Raw genomic sequence first — 24,001 nt, 5'->3', positions numbered from 1 at the left:
AGTTTAGGCAATTCATATGTCTCTAGAAACCTGTTGATGTCTTCAAAATTTTCTATTTTGTTGGAGTATAGATTTTCAAAATAGCTTCTAATTATGTTTTTTATTTCAGTCATGTCTGTTGTGATATTTCCTTGTTCATTCCAAATTTTAGTGATTTGGGTTTTCTCTCGTCTTCTCTTTGTTAGTGTGGCTAAAGGTTTATCAATTTTGTTTATTTTTTCAAAGAACCAACTATTTATTTTGTCAATTTTTTGTATTGTTTCTGTTGTTTCAATTTCGTTGATTTCAGCTCTGAGTTTAACTATTTCCTGTCTTCTACTACTTTTGGTGTTGGTCTGTTCTTCTTTTTCTAGGGCTTTGAGCTGTAGTGTTAGGTTGTTTATTTTTTGAGTTTTACTTCTTTTATTAAATGCACTCCATGAAATAAATCTTCCTATAAGTACTGCTTTCATACTGTCCCAGAGATTTTGATATGATGTTTCTTTGTTCTCATTTACCTCTAAGAATTTTTTAATTTCCTTCCTAATATCTTCTGTTATCCATTAATCATATAACAGCATATTGTTTAATCTCCAGGTGTTGGAGTAGTTTCTGTTTTTTACTCTTTCATTAATTTGTAACTTCAATCCATTATGATCTGATAGAATACAAGGTAGTGTCTCTATCTTCTTGTATTTGCTGACATTAGCTTTGTGGCATAATATATGGTCTATTTTAGAGAAGGATCCATGTGCTGCTGAGAAGAAAGTGTATTCTCTCTTGGTTGGATGGTATATTCTATAAATGTCTGTTAAGTCTAAATTATTGATTGTGTTATTGAGATCTATGGTTTCTTTGTTCAATTTTTGTTTGGAAGATCTGTCCAGTGGTGAGAGAGGCGTGTTAAAATCACCTAGTATTATTGTGTTATGGTCTATTTGGTTTCTAAAATTGAGCAGGATTTGTTTAGCATACATGGATGAGCCACTGTTTGGGGCATAGATGTTTATGATTGTTATATCTTGCTTATTTATGCTTCCCTTAAGCAGTATGAAATGTCCTTCTTTATCCCTTCTGACTAACATTGCCTTGAAGTCCACATTATCTGAAATGAGGATGGATACTCCAGCTTTTTTGCTGAGTCCATGTGCATGGTATGTTTTTCCCCATCCTTTCACCTTTAGTCTATGGGTATCTCTTTCTATGAGGTGAGTCTCTTGCAGGCAACATATTGTTGGATCTTTCTCTTTAATCCAATCTGCCAGTCTATGTCTTTTGATTGATGAATTCAGGCCATTAACATTCAGGGTTATTATTGAGATGTGATTTGTATTCCCGGTCATTTGGTTCATTTTTAAAATTTTATTTATTTATTTATTTATTTTTTGACACATCTTGGTGCCTCCTTTATTTGACAGTTCCTTTAGGGTAGTTCCTCCCTTTGCTGATATGCTTCTTTGTTTTTTTATCTCTTCTTCATGGAATATTTTGCTGAGAATGTTCTGTAATGCTGGCTTTCTTTTTGTAAATTCTTTTAGCTTTTGTGTATCATGGAATGATTTTATTTCATTGACAAATTTGAAGGTAAGTTTTGCTGGGTATAAGATTCTTGGTTGGCATCCACTTTCTTTCAGAGCTTGAAAAATGTTGTTCCAGGCCCTTCTAGCTTTTAGGGTCTGGATTGAAAAATCTGCTGATATCCGTATTGGTTTCCCCCTGAATGTAATTTGGTTCTTTTCTCTCACAGCCTTTAAGATTCTGTCTTTATTTTGTATGTTAGGTATTTTCATTATAATGTGCCTTGGTGTGGGTCTGTTGTAATTTTGTGTATTTGGAGTCCTATAAGCCTCTTGGACTTGATTTTCCATTTCATTCTTCAGATTTGGGAAATTTTCTGATATTATTTCATTGAATAGATTATTCATTCCTTTGGTTTGTTTCTCTAAGCCTTCCTCAATCCCAATAATTCTCAAATTTGGCCTTTTCATGATATCCCATAGTTCTTGCAGATTCTGTTCATGATTTCTTACCATCTTCTCTGTTTGTTCAACTTTGCTTTCGAGATTAAATATTTTATCTTCAATATCTGAAGTTCTGTGTTCCAGGTGTTCTATCCTTTTGGTTATGCTTTCTATGGAGTTCTTCATTTGGTTTATTATTTCCTTCATTTCAAGGATTTCTGTTTGGTTTTTTTTCAATATCTCTAACTCTTTATTGAAATGATCTTTTGCTTCCTGTATTTGCTCTGTTAACTGTCGATTGGTGCTATCATTCTATGCCTGCATTTGCTCTTTCATCTCATCATTCAATGCCTGCATTTGCTATTTCATCTCATCGTTTGCTTCCCTAATCATTTTAATTATGTACATTCTGAACTCCCTTTCTGTCATTTCTTCTGCCATGCTGTTGTTGGATTTTATTGATGTAACATCTAGATTTATTTGGGGCATTTTCTTCCCTTGTTTTCTCATAATGTTCAGGAATCAGTGGGTCATTAAGATATTGCAGATTTCCTCTATCGACTTATAATGTCCCTGAAGATTGCTAGTATATCCCCTCTTATCCTTCAGTAGCCTGCGGTCTTGGAGGAAGTTGATAATGCGGAGCTCCATGAAGAAGCTGCCTCTCTAGGGGTGGTGACCCTCAGGTGGCATATATTCCCTGCTAGTGGGCAGAGGTGCCTCCACTTGTTGACCAATGGTCATCCAACGGGGAACTAGGCTGTGGTCTGAGGCAAGTCCTGTTTGTGCCTGTGTCTCTGGTTTTACCGTCCCTGTGGGAAAACCTCACCCGGCCGGGAAGACTAACTCGGTGGGGACGTCTTGCTGATCAGTTCCCCTCCTAGAGGTTCCCCTCCTAGAGGTTCCCCTCAATCTACAACTACCACCTGGGCTGGGCTGTCTTCCTCTGCAACGTTCCCAGGGGCCCGAACCTACCTCCTGGGCCTGGGAGCCTCACCCTTCGCAGGCGAGTCTCCTTAGGCTGCCTCTCCCAGATAATCTGCCTGCAGTCCTGGAAACTTCGCTCCGCCCCTAGGCATGTCTCTGTGCGGCTCTTCCAGCAAGAAGCCACCTAGCTCCTGGGACCCTGCTCTGCACCTAATTGACTGGCTATGTGGCTCCTCCTCTGAGCCGCCACCTGGAGCCCCGTACAATAGCTCTGATACCCAGAGACTCGCCACACACCTCCTCCTCCAGACAGCGGCCGGGTTTCCAATGCAGTCACTAGGAGCCCAAGCAATTCACTTCACGTCTCCTCCTCCCGCAAACCGCCCGTAGCCCTAGGCAGTCACTCCAAGTCCAAGTGACCCGCCCTGTTCCTCCTCCTCCTCCTCCTCGGGGTAGCCCCCTGGGTGTTCAGGAGCGGTGGCTCCGAGACCAGGTGACTCACCACGCTGCTCCTCCAGGCAGGCCACCGGTGTTCAGGATCGGTCGCTTTTAGTCCAATCAACTCACCACTTGCCTCCTCCTCTGGCAATCGCCTGTGGCTCTGATGCAGTCACTCCTAGACCAAGTGACCCGCCGCACTCCTCCTCTTCCTCTGGGCAACCCCCCCGGTGTTCAGAAGTGGTCATTCTGGGTCTAAACAGCTCGTCATGCAGCTCCTCCTCAGGCAGCCGCCCGGAGCCTCAGTGGTTGCTCCGAGTCCAAGCGCTGTGCTGAGCCGCCTCCTCTACGAAGATTCCAGTTGTCCCTGAGCGGAGGCGGCGGCCCAGGCAACGGAGGTGGCGCGGACACCGGGAATGAAGGGGAAGAAGTCGAGGGCCTGCAGCTCTCCACCCATTGGCTGGAAGTGCTGCACACCTACTTGCACTATCTTTTTAATATGTTTTTGTATGCGACTTGCTAAAATTTTGTTGAGAATTTTTGCGTCGATGTTCATTAAGGATATTGGTCAGAAATTTTCTTTCCTCGATGTGTCTCTGTCTGGTTTAGGAATCAGGGTAATATTGGCTTCATAGAATGAGTTTGGGAGGGTTCCCTCCTCTTCTATTTCATGGAATACTTGAGAAGTATTGGAATGAGCTCTTCTTTAAAGGTTTTGTAGAACTCGGCTGAGAACCCATCTGGTCCTGGACTTTTCTTTGTTGGTAGGCTTTTGATGACCTCTTCTATTTCATTACTTGAAATTGGTCTATTTAAATTGTGTATGTCCTCCTCGTTCAGTTTAGGCAGTTCATATGTCTCTAGAAACCTGTTGATGTCTTCAAAATTTTCTATTTTGTTGGAGTATAGATTTTCAAAATAGCTTCTAATTATGTTTTGTATTTCAATCGTGTTTGTTGTGATATTTCCTTGTTCATTCTGAATTTTAGTGATTTGGGTTTTCTCTCGTCTTCTCTTTGTTAGTGTGGCTAAAGGTTTATCAATTTTGTTTATAGAACCAACTATTTATTTTGTCAATTTTTTGTATTGTTTCTGTTGTTTCAATTTCGTTGATTTCAGCTCTGCGTTTAAATATTTCCTGTCTTCTACTACTTTTGGTGTTGGTCTGTTCTTCTTTTTCTAGGGCTTTGAGCTGTAGTGTTAGGTCGTTTATTTTTTGAGTTTTACTTCTTTTATTAAATGCGCTCCATGAAATAAATTTTCCTCTAAGTACTGCTTTCATAGTGTCCCAGAAATTTTGATATGAAAAAAATAAATAAATTTTAAAAATGTCTACACGAACTGAATGACCCGAAGGTCAATTTTGTAATACCATTTGTGTTAGACTGGATAAAGAATTCAGCCAAGATTGAATATTATTAGGCATTTCAGAAGACATTTTAGTAAAGAGTACAAATCTCAATATGGCTTTGCAATCCCATGGTCACACACCTGTTCTGGCTTCTGATCTCTTTCGAGGACTGTTGTTTCATAAAAGTCACATTTTTCCCACCCAGGAGGCCGTGCACTCCCAAGTTTTGTCCATATCCCTCATGGGTGACAGAAAGTAAGGGATGGGCTATCTGTAAATTAATCCCTAAGGAAATTATTCTAATAGGAAAAATCACAGAGGATAATGATCTCTTTTGAATCAGGGGCATGACAATGCTAATATGGTTCTAATAATAGGAAGAGCCCCACTGTCCTTTATTTATAGTTGTTCAGGTAAAAAGGGGACCAGAAGAAGTTTCTTTTGTGATAAACTGGATTGGGTGGAGTTACGGAGGACATTTGCTCTAGTGGGTCATGTGACACATCCAGGACATGCAAATTCCGTCCTTGAGCCATTCTGCATGTGAACCACATACTTCAAGTCATCTGAAACACTCCCTCATGATTGCCCATATCTGAAAGCCAGATTTCCATATCTGATGGCTCAACTAAGCCTGATTTTGGAAGTCACAGACATTTTTCCACAGTGCGCTGCTAACGGAGGCACATTTCCACACAGAATTTATCTCTTCAATGACCGATGTGTGTGTTTTTGTGCAGCACATGGTTGAACTTTGGTTAGACTAGGGAGGCTCATGAACATATGTCCTTGGTAGTGGGAATGTAGTGGACTTTTTCTGTAATCACACCTGAGATCCAGGGGGGCATTGCTTAATGACATGTGCTATTGAGTGAGCTTGTCATCAGACACCAAGGGTTTTTCTGGGCAGATCAGCCCTTCATACCCTGAGGACTCCATGCTTTTGGGATCATAATCATTTTTCTTCTCTCAATACCAAGTTCTCAAAGGAAGATCAGAAAACAGGTCCCCCTTCTGATATTCCTACATGGTCAACACTCCATGTTGAAATGGAGAAAAGAGAGTGTGGGTGTGTAACCCAGCTCTCTGGAGTCATTTTCCATCCAGGAATCTGTGTACTGGTTTCTGCAAGGCTCTTTATGGAAGTGGCAAGACTGGTTTAAGAACCAACTAATTAGAGATCCAGGCCCAGCCCAGAGCCTCTGGGCAAGACTTCCCCTCCAGAGAGCGGGGGCCCAGAAAACCAGGCCCAGACCAACAGGGCCCTAGCCCGCATCTATCGCCTGTGCTGCGGTTGACCATCTGTCAACACCTGGAGATGCCTCTACCCACTAGCAAGGATTATGCCCCACCTGGAGGTCACCATCCCTTAAGGGGCTGCATCATTTCTGGGTCACTGCATTATCAACTTATTCCAAAACATCAGGTTACTGAAGACTAGGAAGTTTGATCAGTACTGTATAGTTTTATTTTAGAATTTTTTTATTAGTTGTAATATTATAATTATTCCTATTATACCTACTATTGTTCCTACTTTTCTTTTCTTGTATTAATATTTTCCTTATCCTCTCTACTTTCCTCTGTGTCTCTTCTTGGACACTCTCCCTTTTCTCATGCTAAAAACCAATTTCTTTTAATTCCACTTTCACTACTCCTATGACAGAGTACCTCTATAGATACACTTCTAATATTATCATTGTATCCTATACCCCTCATCATCCTCTTTGTCCACATTTAGAAATCATGGTCCTTATCCCAAACCTGTTGTCTAAGCTGTAGATAATAATTGTACCATAATCTCTTTATTCCATGTTAAAAGTTAGTCTTATTAAACAATATCACATTCATACGTATTGTTCCTTGGCACCACTGCCAAAAGATGATGGCAATCTTTACAACCATTATCTAAGTCTGAAGCAGGGAGGAGAGAGAGCTGTTAAATAAAACCTCCCACAGTTCAGATTCCACATCCTGCCCTAATAGCTGTTAAAATCAGGTTGTGCCCCTGCAAGGGACCCACCGTAGCCCTTCTAGATCCTTCTATCCAAGAGAGCAGGCTTTTAGTGCAGGTAGGCAGCCTGGGGGTAGAGGAAAGCAGAATTTTACTTCTACTGAAACAGGTGCCTCTCCTCTCCTTCTGCTTCGTGGGAGACCTGGAATACCAGGAAAACTGCCTGGGCCAGGAAGTGAAAGGAACTTCCATTTTTTTCAAAAGGCTGCTGGTCACTTTTGACTGAGGTCAAGGAGCCTCGTGTGAGTAGAAAAGACGTACTCCCTTAAATTTTCAGTGTGCTGGTGTGGTACTCTTGGCTATGCTTTTTGCCTTCCACATCTTCACTTAGGAATCATAAGAACATGTCACTAGAACAGTTGACACCATTCAGAGCCCTCAAAGACCCATGGTAGAACATCATGGATTATCACAAGACCATCAATCTGAATCCAGTTCGTGGGCATTGTCATAGCCAAACTCCTTCTGTACATCCAGAGGGTACTTGATCTATACCTGTTGTCCGCTGCTGCCTCTTTCCACCTCGTTGAGGCTGTTATATTCATCAGTCTCTGGAATCTTCATCATCATCACTGTTCTCCTCTGGGTACTCACTGTGCCAGTTAGTCTCACTGTTCTCATCATTTTCATCTTCATAAATGTCTTCTCGTTGTTGATCATCATTTACCAGGTCCCACTCCTGGCTGTAGGGCTGCACAGAGAGGATGTTCTCAAATCATCCTCGCGTGGCCATCTCCAAGTAGTAAATGTCATACACATAGTCATTGTACATTTGTTCCTCTTGCTGCCCGACTTCTAGTCCATCCTCAGATGCAGTCAACCTCTCACAGATCAACTCTACAGAATTGCAGAGGACCACACCTGGGTCAGATGTTTTGCAGGAGTCTGTGTTGGTGACCTCTGGGTCTTCCTCCTCATGGACTAGGTCCTCCTCAGGACTAGGTCCCGAAAGTCTGCGTCCCCAGCAGCTTCTGGAGTTTCTGGCACGTACTCTGACTTGGGGCTGCTGGGGGGTCCCTGAAGATTGGTGGCCAGAAACCACATGTTGTGATCCTCTTTCCGGACTAAGAGAGCTGAGGTGCAGAGATCACAGCAGAAATGCTGCTGGCTGCCCTGGGAAGGGAACCGAGCAGCCTGCAAGAGCTGCTGGACTCGGTCCTCCTGTGAGTGCATGGTGGCCACCAACAAGAAGACATTATTCTCCGACACTCTCTCCAGACCCTCCAGCAGCCGACTGGACCACGCTGCTCTGGAGGCACTTATGAGCAAGCACAAGAGCCTCCGCTGGCTCTGCCATGCACTTCCACTTTACCGGGAGCACTGCGGTCCTGCTTCCACAGCAGAGGTCGTGAAGCACTCATAATCTCTGTTTATTAAGACAATATGGTTAATATCTTTAAAAGGAACTATTTGAGTTAAGGATACATATTGTTTGTGTGGTGGGCTGCTAATATAGATCTCTCACTTCAAGGTGAATTACTGGAAATCTGCAGGGACACTCTAAGTTTATAGGTGGAAAATTCTAATACCTCAGATTTGAACTCCTAGAAGGCAACATATATAAGCAATATGTGAAAACAAGGGAAGAAAGTGTCCAAAATAATCCTAGATGCTACATCAATAGAATCCAATGACAGCATGGTGGAAGAAATGTCAGAAAGGGATTTCAGAATGTACATATTGAAGTGATCACAGAAGCAGATGATGAGATAAGACAGCAAATGCAGGTATTGAATGATTGCACCAATCAACAGTTAAAAGAGCAGATGCATGAAGCAAAGGGTCATTTCAATAAAGAGATAGAGATTCTGAAAATAAAACCAAACAGAAATTCTTGAAATGAAGAAAGCAATAAACCAAATTGAAAACTGCATAGAAAGCATAACAAATAGGCTAAAACATCTGGAAGACAGAATCTCAGACATTGAAGAAAAAATATTTAATCTTGAAAACAATGTTGACCAAACAGAGAAGATGGTAAGAAATCATGAACAGAATCTACAAGAATTATGGGATATCATGAAAAGACCAAATTTAAGAAATATTGGGATCGAGGCAGGCACAGAGATATAAACCAAAGGAATGAACAACCTATTCAATGAAATAATATCAGAAAATTTCCCACATCTGAAGAATGAAATGGAAAATCAAATAAAAGAGGTTTATAGGAAAACGAATACACACAATTACAACAGACCAACACCAAGGCACATTATAATGAAAATAGCTAACATACAAAATAAAGATAGAATTTTAAAGGCTGCGAGAGAAAAGAATCAAATTACATTCAAGTGGAAACCAATACGGATATCAGCAGATTTCTCAATCCAGACCCTAAAAGCGAGAAGGGCCTGGCACTTGTACTTGTACAAATTTTTAAGTATTTGTACAAAAGTTCAAGCATTTTAAAAGCTCTGAAAGAAAATGGATGCCAACCAATTCTCTTATACATAGCAAAACTTACATTCACATTTGAAGACAAAATAAAATCATTCCATGATAAAGAAAAACTAAAGGAATTTATAAATAGAAAGTTGGCACTACAGAACATTCTCATCAAAATATTCCATGAGGAAGAAATGAAAAAGAATGATGTAAGTCAGCATAGGGAGGAACTACCCTAAAGGAATAGCCAAATAAAGGAAAAATCAAGTCAAGTTAAAAACCAAAATAAGCCAAATTGATTGGAATACAAATCATATCTCAATAGTATTCCTGAATGTTAATGGCCTGAACTCATCAATCAAAAGACATAGACTGGGAGATTGAATTAAAATGAAAGACCCAACAATATGCTGCCTTCAAGAGACTCATCTCATAGAAAAAGATACCAATAGACTAAAGGTCAAAGGATGGGAACAAACATACCATGCATATGGACTCAGTAAAAAAGCAGGGCTATCCATCCATATATGAGATAAAGCAGACTTCAAGTCAAAATTAGTTAGAAGGGATAAAGAAGGATATTTCATACTCTTAAGGGAGCCATAAATCAGCAAGACATAACAATCATAAATATCTATCCCCAAACAATGGCTCATCCATGTACTTCATAAAAATCCTTCTCAGTGCCAGGAACAAAATAGACCACAACACAGTAATACTAGGTGACCTCAACACAACTCTCTCACCACTGGGCAGATCTTCCAATCAAATGGGAACAAAGAAACCATAGATCTCAATAACACAATTGATAATTTAGACTTAACAGACATATATAGAATATTCAATTCATCAATGATCAAGTACACTTTCTTCTCAGCAGCACACGGATCCTTCTCTAAAATAGACCATATGTTATGTCACAAAGATACTCTTAGAACATACAAAAAGATAGAGATACTACTTTGTGTTCTATCAGATCATAATGGAATGAAATTAGAAATCAATGACAAAATCAAAAACAGAAATTACTCCAACACCTAGAATTAAATAATACACTATTGAATGATATATGGATAACAGAAGACATCGGAGGGGGTGGGGGGGAAACAAAAAAATTCTTAGAGGTAAATGAGAAAAAAGATACAACATATCAAAATCTCTGGGACACTATGATTATAAGCCTATAGTACAAGTACAAATACTTAAGAGGAAAATTCATTGCATGGAGCACATTCAATAAAAAAAGAAAAACTCAACAAATAAATGACCTAACAATACAGCTCAAAGTCCTAGAAAAAGAACAGATCAACACCAAAAGTAGTGGAAGACAGGGAATAATAAAAATTAGAGCTGAAATCAATGAAATCAAAACAAAAGAAACAATTGAAAAAATTTGCCAAATAAAAAGTTGGTTCTTTGAAAAAATAAACAAAATTGATTTACCCTTCGACACACTAACCAATAGAAGGAGAGAGAAAATTCAAATTACTAGAATTCAGGATAAAAAAGGAAATATCACAACAGACACTATTGAAATACAAAACAGATGCTATTTTCCAACAAAATAGAAAATCACTAAGACATCAACAGGTTTCTAGAGACATATGATCCACCCAAACTGAAAGAGGAGGATATACAAAATTTAAATAGATGAATTTCATGCAATGAAATAGAAGTCCTCAAAAGACTACCAACAAAGAAAAGTCTGGAACCAGATGGACTCTCACCCGAGTTCTACAAGACCTTCAAAGGAGAGCTCATTCCAATACTCCACGAAGTATTCCAAGAAATAGAAGAGGACAGGGCCCTTCCAAACTCATTCTATGAAGTTAATATCACCCTGATACCAAAATCAGTCAGAGACCCATCCAGGAAAGAAAATTTCAGACCAATATCCTTAATGAACATAGATGCAAAATTCTTAACAAAATTTTACCAAATTGCATTAAAAACATTAAAAAGATAGTGCACCACCATCAAGTGGGTTTTATTCCAGGGATAAAAGGTTGTTTCAACATCTGGAAATCTATAAATGTAATTCACCACATTAACAGACTTAAAGTAAAGAATAATATGATTATTTCAATAGATGCAGAAAAAGGATTTGATAAAATACAGCATCCCTTCATGCACAAAACACTAGAAAAAATAGGGATAGTAGGAACATTCCTCAACATCATAAAGGTTATCTATGCTAAGCCCATGGCCGACATCATTCTACATGGAGAAAAACTGAAAGCATTCCCCCTGTAACCGAAAGAAGGCAGGAATGCCCTTTTTCACCAGTTCTATTCAACATCATCCTTGAAACTCTAGCCAGAGCAATTAGACAAACCAAAGTAATTAAAGGAATATGAATAGGAAAAGAAGAACTCAAACAATACCTATTTGCTGATGACATGATTCTATATTTAGGGGGGCCAAAAAAATTCCACCAGAAAACTTCTAGAACTCATAAATGAATTCAGTAAACTAGCAAGATATAAAATCAACACTCATAATGCTAATGCATTTTTATTTGTGAAAAGTGGTGAACTCACTGAAACAGAATTTAGAAAAAATACCCCATTCACAATAACCTCAAAAAAAATACTTGGGAACCAATATAACAAAAGAGGTGAAAGACCTCTACAATGAGAACTACAGAACACTAAAGAAAGAAATTCAAGAAAACCTTAGAAGATGGAAAGATCTCCCATGTTCTTTAGGCAGAATTAATATTGTTGAAATGGTCATACTACCACAAGAACTATACAAATTCAGGACAATTCCAATTAAAATTCCAATGATGTAACTCAAAGAAACACAGCTAGCAATCATGAAATTCACTAGGAAGAATAAGAGACCCAGAATAGCTAAAGCAATCCTTAGCAGCAAGAGTGAAACAGGGGGTATTGCAATACCAGAACTTCAATGATACTATAGAGCAATAATAACAAAAACGGTATGATATTGACACCAAAATAGGAAGGTAGACCAATGGTACAAAATAGAAGAACAGAGACAAACCCACATAAGTACACTTATCTCATACTAGCAAAGGTGCCAAAAACATACAATGCAGAAAAGATAGACCCTTCAATACATAGTGCTGGGAAAACTGGAAATCCATATGCAGCAAAATGAAACTAAACCCCTATCTCTCACCCTGCACAAACTCAACTCAAAATGGATCAAGGACCTAGGAATAAGACCAGAGACCCAGCACCTTATAGAAGAAAAAGTAGGTCCAAATCTTCAAAATGTTAGCTTAGGATCAGACTTCCTTAACATGACTCCCAAAGCACAAGAAATAAAAGCAGGAATCAATAATTGGGATAAATTTAAACTAATAAGCTTTTTTCTCAGCAAACTATCAGCAATGTAAAGAGAGAGCCTACAGAGTGGGAGAAAATCTTTGCCACACATATTTTAGATGGAGCACTAATCTCCAGAATCTATAAAGAACCCAAAAAAATTTATACCAAGTATACAAATAACACAATCAACAAATGGGCTAGGAAATGAGCAGACACATCACAGATGATCTACAAGCAATCAATAGATACATGAGAAATGCAAATTACAAATTACCCTAAGATTTCATCTCATCCCAATTAGAATGGCTATTATCAAGAATACAAGCAACATTAGGTGTTGGTAAGGGTGGGGAAACGGTACAATCATACATTGCTGGTGGGGTTGCAAATTAGTGTAGCCACTCTGGAAAGCAGTGTGGAGATTCCTTAAAAAACTTGGAATGCAACCACCATTTGACCCAGTTGTCCCACTTCTTGGCCTATACCCAAAGGACTTAAAATCAGCATACTACAGTGATGCAGCCACATCAATATTCACAGTTGCTGAATTCAAAATAACTAGATTGTGGATCCAACCTAGATGCCCTTCAACAGAAGAATGGATAAAGAAAATTTGGTATATATACACAATGGAATATTACTCAGCCATAAAGAAGAATAAAATTATGGCGTTTGCAAGTAAATGGATGCAGGTGGAGAACATCATGCTAACAGAGATAAGCCAATCCCCAAAAACCAAAGGCTGAATGATCTCTCTGATAAGTGGATGATGATAAATAATGGGGGGTGGGAGGGAGACAAGATTGGAGGAAAGATGGATTGTATAGAGGAAAAGGAGATCCCTGAGATTACACAGAGAGTTCTCCCAGGGGCAGACTTCCTCTTACAGTTGGCTTGGACCGGCCCACAGTTCATTAGTGGCTTCCAACACTGTGTGTCTGCTTTCCTCTGGGAATGTCACATGCTCCCCTCTCTAGTGTTCACTGTCATCCTGCAGGGAGTGTTCCTTGCGGCTGAGGATTGAATCCACTAGTGTCAGATTCACTCTTGGACCCAGGACACTTGTGTTCAGGAGGAGGAGTTGTAAATGTAATCTTTGCTTTGGGACATTCCTGAAAACAGATTTCCCAGGTAAACAACTGGGTTAACTGAAGAAATAGTTATGACCTGGGTAAACAGTGAGCTTATCAAATAAAATTTTGCTAATCAACTTCCACAACAAGAATCCCATTCCTAGTGCGGACACCCGTACCTAGTACACTGCTGGTTACATGAATATTCATCAAATCCTTCCCTGAGGGACCTACCTTAGACCTCCCCAGGACACATTCTCCAACTCTAGAACCATCCCTGTCCTCTAGCTTCTTAACCATAGATAAGGTCCTGCCACAGTGAAATTCTCCTTAATACTAAGACTCAATTTTGTGTAAGTAAAGTCTTGCTGTGGCCTTTGGAAGTTGGCAGTTCAAGTCGATAAAATCACTTGCTCAGGTTCCAAAGGAATCAAAAGGAGTCAAATGATCCTGGAGAGATACAGGAACCTTCCCCTTTTCTCTCAGGAAAGTGGGATCAGGGGTGGGAGTAGAGACTTCCTCCATTCTACTTGTCAAGTTCTCTGTTGTCTCTGAGGTTGACAAGGGCAGGGAGGGGCCATGAGTACCAGGCTGGTGGCAGGTTTTTGTCTCACTTCCCTGTCTGCCTGTGTCACTGTGAGCTTTACTGCTGCTATCCCACACCTGACAGTAATAGTCAGCCTCATCTCCAGCCTGGGCCCCACTGATGGTCAGGGTGGCTGTGTTCCCAGAGTTGGAGCCAGAGAATCGGTCTGGGATCCCAGAGGGACGTTTGCTATCTTCATAGATGACCAGCACAGGGGCCTGTTGTGGCTTCTGCTGGTACCAGTATGCATTTTTACTTCCAATGTTGTTGCCTTCACAGGTGATTCTGGCCGTCTGTCCTGGGGTCACCGATACTGAGGGTGGCTGAGTCAGCACATAAGAGGCTACAGATACTGTAGGGAAATAAAACAAGACAGGGGTAATAATGGTGAGGAAATCCTCCTCTGGCTTGGAAGAGCTTCAGGGAACTGTGGGCCCAAGGGCATGCCCTGGCATCAAAATCAACCATAGTGCCTCTGAGTCTGACTGGGGAATGGAGATGTGAATCCATGACCAAACCCCTCCCCTTCACTGCTCATGCTCACACAAGAGAGAGCACAGTTTTGAAATTTTAGTGCAAAGTCATCCTGCAGCAGGTTCCTGAGCATCCTGGTCACCACTGATAAAGCCCTGCTGGGCTCAGAATTATGGACAGGTTTTTAACCTGGAGCCTTGGGCTGTGTTGTATATTCAGGCAGCACCTGTGCAATGAGCCAGGAGGCTGAGGAGAAGGGCTGTCCAGGTCATGGTGTCCTGTGGCTGCTTCTTGAGTCCCAGGCTGGTGTGTGTTCCCCAAGGGGTCTCTTATTTTCTTGTTGGGGAGAGCTGCTCATTATGCAAATCAACCCAGGTCAGGGCTGCTACTGGAGGAAGCACTGGGGTGTTCAGAGCAGGGCTCATCCCCAGGGACACTGAGAGGGAAGGGGCAGCCCTGAAGAAACACCCTCAGCCCACAGAAGGCTCCTTAACTTGCTGGTCCTGACTGCTAGACCATGTCTCCCTCCCAAGCTGTTTTCTAGCCTTGAATATGAACTGGGCTGGTTATAGAAAGATGAGTCTGTCTTTGTAATCTGAACCAAGTATATGGTTGAATATAGGAGGTTTTGCCAACTATTGGATCCTGTCCTAATACAGCTCCTATGCTGTGTGGGTCAACCAAATTCCTCTGAGTATTCCTTGTATCTTAAAGAGCAAATGAGGTGCTATGTCTCTCAGTCCCTGGTGAGAATGCCTCATTCAGATCTTGGATGCTCTGTCTCCTATCTCCAGCATGTTCTGGGCAGGTTCAACTCCTATGCTGCAATTCTACTGATGGTTAGAGAGTTTCAGAATGAATGGTGGCCTGAGGATTCCTGGACCTATGCCATATCAACAGGGGCATTCTACAAAGGTCAGAGCTGGGAGACACAGACATCAAAGAATATGTACATTAATGTTAATGACAATACTGGACAAATATCATTCAGTGTGTTCTCCAGGTCTCATTCCATGGTCACTAATCCTCCTGCTTGTGAAAACTCTCTGCCAATTTGAGATCTGGTATTTGAGAAATACTTAACAGATTCAGACATTGGTTCAATGAGATCAGTTAGGTGTGGGAAAAGGAGGTTTCAGGAAAAGCAGGAAGATTTCCTGTGTAAATGCCTAACACAGAGGAAAATTCTTCAAGAGCAAGATGTGAGAGAAATGGAGACCTGAATTTTTACTTGTTTCAAACATGATTTTGTAGGAAAATGACACCTTTTCCTCTAGATCTCAGGTTGAGGTCAGAACACGTTTGCATATTTGAATCTTACTTTTTTATTATTTCTTTTAGTTTTACCAACTGTATTTTGATTTATTGTACACAAATGGCATACATCTTTTCATTTCTATAGCTGTGCATGATGTAGATTCCTACTCTTAGTGTAATCAGACATGTACATAGTGTAATGATGTCTGTCTCATTCTACCATTTTTCATACCCCTGCCCCTCCACTCTCTCATTTCCCTCTATGTAACTAAAGTTCCTCCATTCCTCTCTCACACCCTATCCTCCACCCCCATTATATATCATCATCCAGTTATCAGGGAAGACACTCAGCCTTAGGATTTTTGGGATTGAGTTATTTGAATTTGCATGATATTTTCCAATTCCATCCATTTATCTGCAAATGCCCTAATATTATTCTTTTTTATGGCTGAATAATATTCCATTGTGTATATTTACCACATTTCTTTATCCATTCATCTGTTGAAGGGCATCTAGGTTGGTTCCATAATTTAACTATTGTGAATTGAGCCACTAAAAATATTGATGTGACTGCACTGCTGTAGTATGCCAGTTTCAAATCCTTTGAGTAGTGGGATAACTGTGTCAAAAGGTGGGGTAGAAAAGAGAGCCGGTTCAACAAATGGTGTTGACAAAACTGGAAATCCATATGCAGTAATGCACAAATGCACCCTGCACAAAAATCAACCCAAAATGGATCATGGACTTAGGAATTGGCCCAGAGACCCTGCACCAAACAGAAGACAAAGTAGGCCCAAATCTTCACCAAGTTGGCTTAGGATCACACATCCTTAACAGGACTCCCAAAGCACAAGAACGGAAAGCAAGAATCAATAAATGGAATGGATTCGAACTAAAAAGCTTTTTCTCAGCAACAGATACAATCACTAATGTGAAAAGAGAGCCTACAGAGTGGGAGAAAATCTTTTCCACACGCACTTCAGATGGAGCACTAATCTCCAAAATTTATAAAGAAGTTACCAAACTTTACAGCAGACATACAAAGAACCCAACCGATAAATGGGCCAAGGAACTGGACAGAAAATTTATAGAAGAAGATATATAGGCAGTTAATAAATAATTGAAAATATGTTCTACATCTCTGGATCTCTGGTAATTAGAGAAATGCAAACTAGAACAACTCTAAGATTTCATCTTACTTCAATTAGAGTGGCTATTATCAAGAACACTATAATAGATGTTCATGTGGATGTGGGGGAAAAGGCACACTTTTACTTTGGTGGTGGAGTTTCAAATTGGTGCAGTCACCCCGGGAAGCAAGTCAGAATCCTGAAGTCCACACCCAGCCCATGCCTAAGTGGTTGTGTTAGGTGGTTCTCCACTGCCCCCTGGTGGCCAGTCCACACTGGCTGCTGCATGTTCAGGGCATTCTTGTTTCAGGTGCAGATTCAGACAGGACCTACCTCTCAGGCCCAGGATTTCTTCAACTCTGGTCAAGGGAGGAATTTCATCTTCGTCGTGTGAATGTGATCAGTCTCATGACCAGGAAATATTGAGATCAGTCTCTTGACCAGAAAAGATAGGCTCAGATTACACAGGAAAATATGGACAGATGCATTAGGAAGAGGAGGTTCAAAGACCACCTGAGTTATCTCTTCCTATTTTTCAAGGGTGGTGAATATCATGGAAATGGTTCCAGAGCCTGGTGGTGGGTGACACCAGATTCAGGAATTGACCCCTCCTAGAGTCAGGTGCAGGAGCAGAATCACCTTGGGTGAGTGATGGCTCCAGAAAAAACAGAAACAGACAGGAGACCATTTTCCACCAATGCTTATTCAGACCCAATGTAGTTTCCATTAGGTTTCATCCTGGGAATTCAGAAGAAAGATGATACACCCTTTCTTGTAGGAGTTTCCATCTTCTGATTGAGTCTGTGCTTGGACATACCTAGTTTTCAGACTAGTAAACTGTCCCACCTACCAGAGCCTTGTGTGTTGTACCCCTGTTTATTCTAAATTCAAACACCTTTTTTCAAATCCCAAGCACCCAGTATTGACCATGCACTGCAATGCACAGCCATGGCAGGGAGTGCTCAGTTCAATACAGTTCCTTGTCAGTGCAAATCTATATTTGTGAGGGAGAGAAATACATTGTTTTTTGCATTGTTTTTCCCCTTAAATATGGGTGCCATGGATAGAGCTCCAAAAATCCTCCTGGGGCTTAAGAAAAACAAAAAAAATGTAGGGTTAACATGGGATGGAGTTTGGAACAGAAGCTGAAAATGACCCCAGATATCACAATGAATTGGTGGGTACTGAGAAAGAGGAAATGTTATAGCTCAGACTTGTTTTCTTGGAAGAGCCTCCATGTGCTCATGAAACTGTTTTCATGCACGTGTTCTCGCATTAAAAAAAATCTGGGACCCACTTGGGAATTAATGAGCACAAATCTATCAATTAGGTAAAACAATGTTAGTGAAAGTACCATGGAGGGACAATGATAGGCAGATTATTAATACGGTGATTATAGAAATCAACAGGAAGCCTTGGATATAACATGGGGCTGGTAATCTTCCTGCAGATGTCTCCCTGCTGCTGCCATCAGGACTGGTGAGAAACAAATCACAGCACAAATGTGTGGACAATGCAGTTTTGGAAGTGTGGGAAAAGTGTGCGTGGAATGTGGGATGAAGGGGGAAGAAAGTGGCAATGTGAGAGGACAAGGACTGAATCTTTGTGGTCCAACATAATATTATATCCTAAGGAGGGTTTTGAGGGCAGGACAAATGCACAATCAGAGCAGTTGATGAGCAAATTCCCAGGTAATAAACTCAGTTCTATGGCATCTGGGTAGCACATTTTGATCCTCAAGCACAGGGAGAGGTAGATGGGGCACAGTGGGTTCCTCCAGTCACTGTCCTGCTTACCTGGGACTTGATACACTCAGAGGGTGGTTGCTGGTTCCTCTCCTCTACCCTGAACCTACCATGCATCCAGGTGGGAACTTAAGTTACAGCCTGTGCCTCCTGTCCTGGGACAGATGTTGAATGTCCTCTACTGCCTGGTGAGTGACACAGCAATGTTTTCCTTGACAAGCTACAGATTTTCTGACCTAGGGGTAAAGAATATAGGCAGTGTACTTCATAGGAAGGAAAAGAAACTGTGCTGAGAAAGGGAGTGACTATTGCCTGCTCACCCTGGGAGAAGAAGAAGAGCAGAAATTTTAGACTCCTAATAATTACCTCCCCTAGAGGTACAAGTGTTATTTTATGCTGGGAAAGGGGGTGGAATAATCCCGAAGCAAAATTATGGGTCTTGAAGCACAGGGCTTCATTCTGTGACTACTCAGCTGCCTGAAAGGGGCATTTCTACACTCAACGTGGACATAGCAGACTATTGGAAGTGTGTCCAGCTCCCTGTACCATTCCCAAAGACCATATTTTCAGATTAGAAACAACTGTAGCTGTCATTTCATGGATATTTAACCCAGATCTGTCCTTGATTTATCACTTAGGCTCTATGGTTTTGTTCACAAATGTCATCTATTGATAGCTTGGGAACTTTAAGCATAAAAGGCAAATCTAATTATCACTGAGAGTTTTTGCAGTAAATGATATGGGCTTGTTTTTTTTTTCCTGTGTAGTCTAACACTTCCACAAATTAGGCATCAGTTTATATGCAAGTCTGGAAGGTGTATTTAGAAGATTTTTTTTTCTTTTTAAAAATGTCACTAATCTCCAAAATTTATAAAGAACATACAAAACTACACTTGAAATACAAAAAAACCAATCAGTAAATGGACAAAGGAAGTGGACAATTTACAGAAGAAGATAAACAACAATTGAAACATATATGAAAAAGTGTTCAACCTCTCTATGAATTAGAGAAATGCAAATTCAAACAACTCTAAGATTTCAGCTTACTTCAATTAGAATGGGTATTATCAGAACACAAACAATAATAGATGTTGGCATGGATGTGAAGAAAAAGGCACACTCATATATTGCTAGTGGAGTTGAAAATTGGTGCAGCTACTCTGGAAAGCAGTGTGGAGAATCACCAGAAAACTTGGAATAGACTCACCTTTTGACCCAGTTAAATCACTCCTGGGTTTATACTCAAAGGACTTAAAATTAGCACACTACATTAATGCAGACACCTCAATGTTTATAGCAGCTCAATTCACCATAGCTAGATGGTGGAACCAACCTAGATGCCCCTCAACGGATGAATGGAGAAATGAATCAAGGTGCTTGGCATGAAAGTGGCATTGGAAGTGTGTCCTAACACAGGAATTGTGATTATATTTGCAACCACAAAGGCTGTGGTATGATCAAGTGGACCCCAGTGCTGTGGTTAAAGGTAGATCCAGACATGACTCCTCTCACACAATTCCTGGCTATGAAATATTTTCTATCCAGGTGTTACTGACATGCACTGATGGATAACAGGAGGAGTCTACTGGTACTTGCTCTTACCTAGGAACTCACTGTCAGTAAGTTCCCCAAGAAATTGTACTCTGTGTAATTCTCAAACTGTCTGCCTCTCTTTGTTAGTCTTATGGAATCTTGAGCCTAGTTCTCTTATACGGTGGCTGGATTGTTCTTGAAAAATATCCACATTCATTTGTATCCTAAAACAAATTCAGACAATGATGTGAAGTAGTGCAACATCTCTGTAAGTATGTGTTTGGTGCTTCCTCTATTTTATTGACTATATGTTGGATAGAAACAGCAAAGATGACTTGACCAGAGGCTACAATAAGGTGGAATTGAAATAAATGTCCTTCTTGAGTTCATTTAGCTAAAACATACACTGCAGAGATTTAGGCTGGGAGTCATATTGTGTTTGTGTGTGCACATGTGTATGTGTGTGTGTTTGTGTACTTGACATGGGGTATTGTTTTTCCCATGCTGACCTTGAACTTCCGGGCTCAAGAAATCCTCTGGATTCAGCCTGCCAAGCATTAGGACTAGAAGTGCCCACCATTATTCCTGACTGTATCATTTGTCTGAAAGGATATAATTTTTTTTCATACTAGTGATGGAACCGAAGGGGTGCTTAACCACTGAGTGACATCCTCCACCATTTTTATATTTTGTTTTAAGACAGGATCTCATTAAGTAATTTATGGCTTTCCTAAGTGGCTGAGGCTAGAGTTCTGCTCCTGATCCTCTTGTCTCAGGTTTCTGAGCCAATGGAATGGCAGGTGTGTGCCACCATGCCCAACTAAAGAAAGCCGTCCTGACAGGCCTTCTCAATTACAGCAAGAGGAAACTTCATTCTTAAAGTAAACTAATTTGAGATGTACAGCTGTTTTCATGTGAAGCAAATTGTGTGATCACAATATAAACATCTGAACATCTGGACAACTCTCTGATATAGAATTCTGAAATGAACGTTATTAATGGCATTTCTTATGTGGGGTAACTATGGAGAAATGAGTGAACAAAGGGAAGGCATGAAAATAAGGCATCTGTATCCATGCAACAATCCTACGGTTTCCTGGCAAACTTCATATTTCTCTTAAAATTCATTCCAATTTTTCTCTGATTTGATGAGTCACAAAGTTGTGTTTTACTACATTTTTTGCCTTCCCCTGTCCTTGATAAAACTGACTCTGAAATTTGAACATAGGAGAAATGGAACCACTATGAAAATGTTTCTTCCTTATGTTTCTCATGAATATTTAAGAAATAATCTTTAGTCTCTGTATTTTCAAATTATTTGTCTTATACTAATTTAATTTCTATATTGGAAATAGTATGAGCATTATTTTTTGGCAAGTAAGATGCAGTACACATATATTCTCCTGTTTGTCTCACTATCAATGCAGTTAAAAATGAAAATCTGCCCAGAATGCTGGCACACCTGTATTTTGAACCCTGAAATAAAGGTCGTAGAAGAGAAGATAAGGAGACAGGACACTGAGATGCCATTTATCAAGGGTGATCTGTCTGCTTGTTTTTTTTTCTCCATGAATTGGACTCCAAAAGTCCTAGCAATGAAAGGGTCTCCTTATGATATAGGACAAACCCAATGTTTAGTATTGCATCCTGAGAAATGTGACTCCTGAGGCTCAGAATAGGACTGAGAAATCATGTTTTGTTTCCTGTTTTCTGACAGTCAATTTTCAAAACTCAGGCTCCAGGACATTCTGCCCCACAGACAGCAGTCACAGCAGAGGGAAGAAAGACCTGTTCTTCTTCTTCTAGGAGTGAACTCACAAGAAGATGGTATGAAACTCCCTGGTTCCTGTCGTGTCTCTTCTTGGTACTCAGTCTGGAAATGTGCACTGGCACAGATGTGTTCAGCAATAAAAGTACATATTGTTTAACCAGAGTCAGAAGGAAAAAGACAACAGATAAGGTAGAAATAAGGAGGTTGTTGAGAGGGATGAGGTTGGGAAAGCAACTACCTGGATCACTTTTGAGCTTTTGGTCTCACCTCAGAACGGCAGACACATGGAGCTGATGCTAAAGAAATTGAGAAGAGTAAAAACAGGATGGCGGGGTAGTCCACAACCAGTTCTAGGTGGGAGAATTCATGATGTATACACCAAGTAAAATGCAAGTAGTCTTGCAAACTTGTATTAATTAACCTGAGATAGGCTCCATAATCTACCTGTGGAGAGTAACCAAATTGTATCCTGAATTCTACTTGGCACATTGCCTGTATGCAAATAGGATCTGAAAAAGATGCAGAGTTTTATAAAATAATATTGGAATGCCTGACAGAGTGCAACTATTTTCACACACAAAAAAATTAAAGAAACATCAATATTCTTGTGAAAGACAGTCAGGAGATGGGAGAGTGATGCATATCTCTAAAAGGCTTTAGGACAGTCATTGCTAAACACATCCAAGAAATAAGGACAAACACTTTTGAAGTGAATGGAAGACTAGAAAAAGACAGGAAGGAAATTAAAGATTACATGTGAACTGTGTGGAATGATTAGAAATGGAAACTCTCCTGAAAAATAAGAAAGGAAGATGAGATGCTAAACATGATATAAAGTAATCATGATATAAAGTAATCAAGGGAATAAATAGAAGGGAAAATTAAGAGAAAAGAATCCTCCCAAATAGAAGATATTTAATCAGTAACCTGTGGGATAATCATATGACCTATTTTACAGGAAATAAGTGTCCTCAAAGGAGAAGAAATGCCAGAAATTATAGTATGATATGTAGTTCAACAAATACAATTAAAACCACATTTTCAAAAAGTTCATTAAATGTCATCACAGGACCTGGAAGAGTACCAAACGCAGGTTTCATTAAATGCTGCTTCTTGTTTTCAGGAAGTCTTTCTAGAGCATGGACAACCAGCTATATTTTCACAGTTAGTAAAATATCGGATATGCAATGTTCCCTGGAGATTGCATTAGAAAGTTTCCTTTTCTCTCACTCACCCTGCCCCTGTCATAACACAAACTCAAGTCTCAAAACACCTCTCACTCTCCCAGTTGTTCATAGCAACACTGGTGAGCTTTTTATCCATGGATTGCAATACTTCTGTAAAAATGCCCCTGGGTGTACTTATTTATTATGCTAAATGAGAGGTTATGCCCTTCTAAAACTAGACTGAAATGTTTTTAAAAGTTTCACAAACAAGGGTATCAGTACAGGGCAATAAAGAACGACACAGATTTGAAGTCATGTACCACACTGAAAAGTGTTCAAAGACTTAGAGCGGAGAAAGCCAGATCCCCAGTGTGCAGTGAAAGCCATCCTTTAATATTTGTATAAGTCTCAATGCCTGTGGGTTGCACTGATCAGCCTGGTAACAATGAAATCAGAATGAGAGAATGGAGCTGGTTAAAGAAACAGGTCAGTTTTAAATCATACCCTATCCAAGACTGTGACCACTACTCCCTCCCTAACCTGGTTTGTTCTCTGCAGAAAGTTCACCAAAAATTTGTGGACTGTGAGTTCAGGCAGAGGTGGTGCTATGCAATTAGAGAACACTGTGTGTCTCAAGAATGCTGGGTAGTGGAACCAACTCCTTCCTAGAAGTGTTCCTATTCAGACTCATTCTGCTTGTTTGGGATGAGAAGATATTGGAATAGGTGAACAGAGTCAATATTTGTTACTTCATTGCATTGTAAACACTTCTTTTATAAATCTATGACACTGCAAACACACACACACACACACACACACACACACACACACACATATATATAAATCTTGGAAGCCTCTTTGGGTATGATACATTTCATAATAATTAATTTTAAATTATCAGGAAATAAACCTGAA

At 40.2% G+C, this 24,001-nt stretch overlaps 2 protein-coding genes and 1 pseudogene across 6 annotated transcripts in view; all 3 read right to left on the bottom strand.

Annotated features, from left to right (window-relative positions):
* The window catches only part of LOC124991706 (immunoglobulin lambda-1 light chain-like), a 1,192,366-nt gene that overhangs the window by 1,004,216 nt on the left and 164,149 nt on the right, over positions 1-24,001 (bottom strand). The gene's annotated exons all lie outside the window — the stretch shown is intronic.
* The window catches only part of LOC124991707 (immunoglobulin lambda-1 light chain-like), a 1,154,667-nt gene that overhangs the window by 1,008,675 nt on the left and 121,991 nt on the right, over positions 1-24,001 (bottom strand). The window contains exons 1-2 of one of the 4 annotated variants that reach the window (XM_047562453.1): positions 14,711-14,780; positions 14,065-14,362 (exon numbers count right to left, since the gene is read on the bottom strand). The exons of 1 other annotated variant lie outside the window; for it this stretch is intronic. In XM_047562453.1, the coding sequence (XP_047418409.1) occupies positions 14,065-14,362; positions 14,711-14,756 (344 nt within the window). In that variant the 5' untranslated portion in view covers positions 14,757-14,780. Of the gene's footprint in view, positions 1-14,064; positions 14,363-14,710; positions 14,781-24,001 lie in introns of those variants that run through there. 2 more of the 4 variants (XM_047562456.1, XM_047562460.1) reach the window with 2 other exon arrangements.
* Positions 7,088-13,699, bottom strand: LOC124990488 (probable RNA polymerase II nuclear localization protein SLC7A6OS; annotated as a pseudogene).

Source organism: Sciurus carolinensis, chromosome 8 (assembly GCF_902686445.1).
Source record: "Sciurus carolinensis chromosome 8, mSciCar1.2, whole genome shotgun sequence".
In the NCBI taxonomy this organism is placed as follows: Eukaryota; Metazoa; Chordata; class Mammalia; order Rodentia; family Sciuridae; genus Sciurus; species Sciurus carolinensis.
This window is presented reverse-complemented; position numbering and strand designations above follow the sequence as displayed.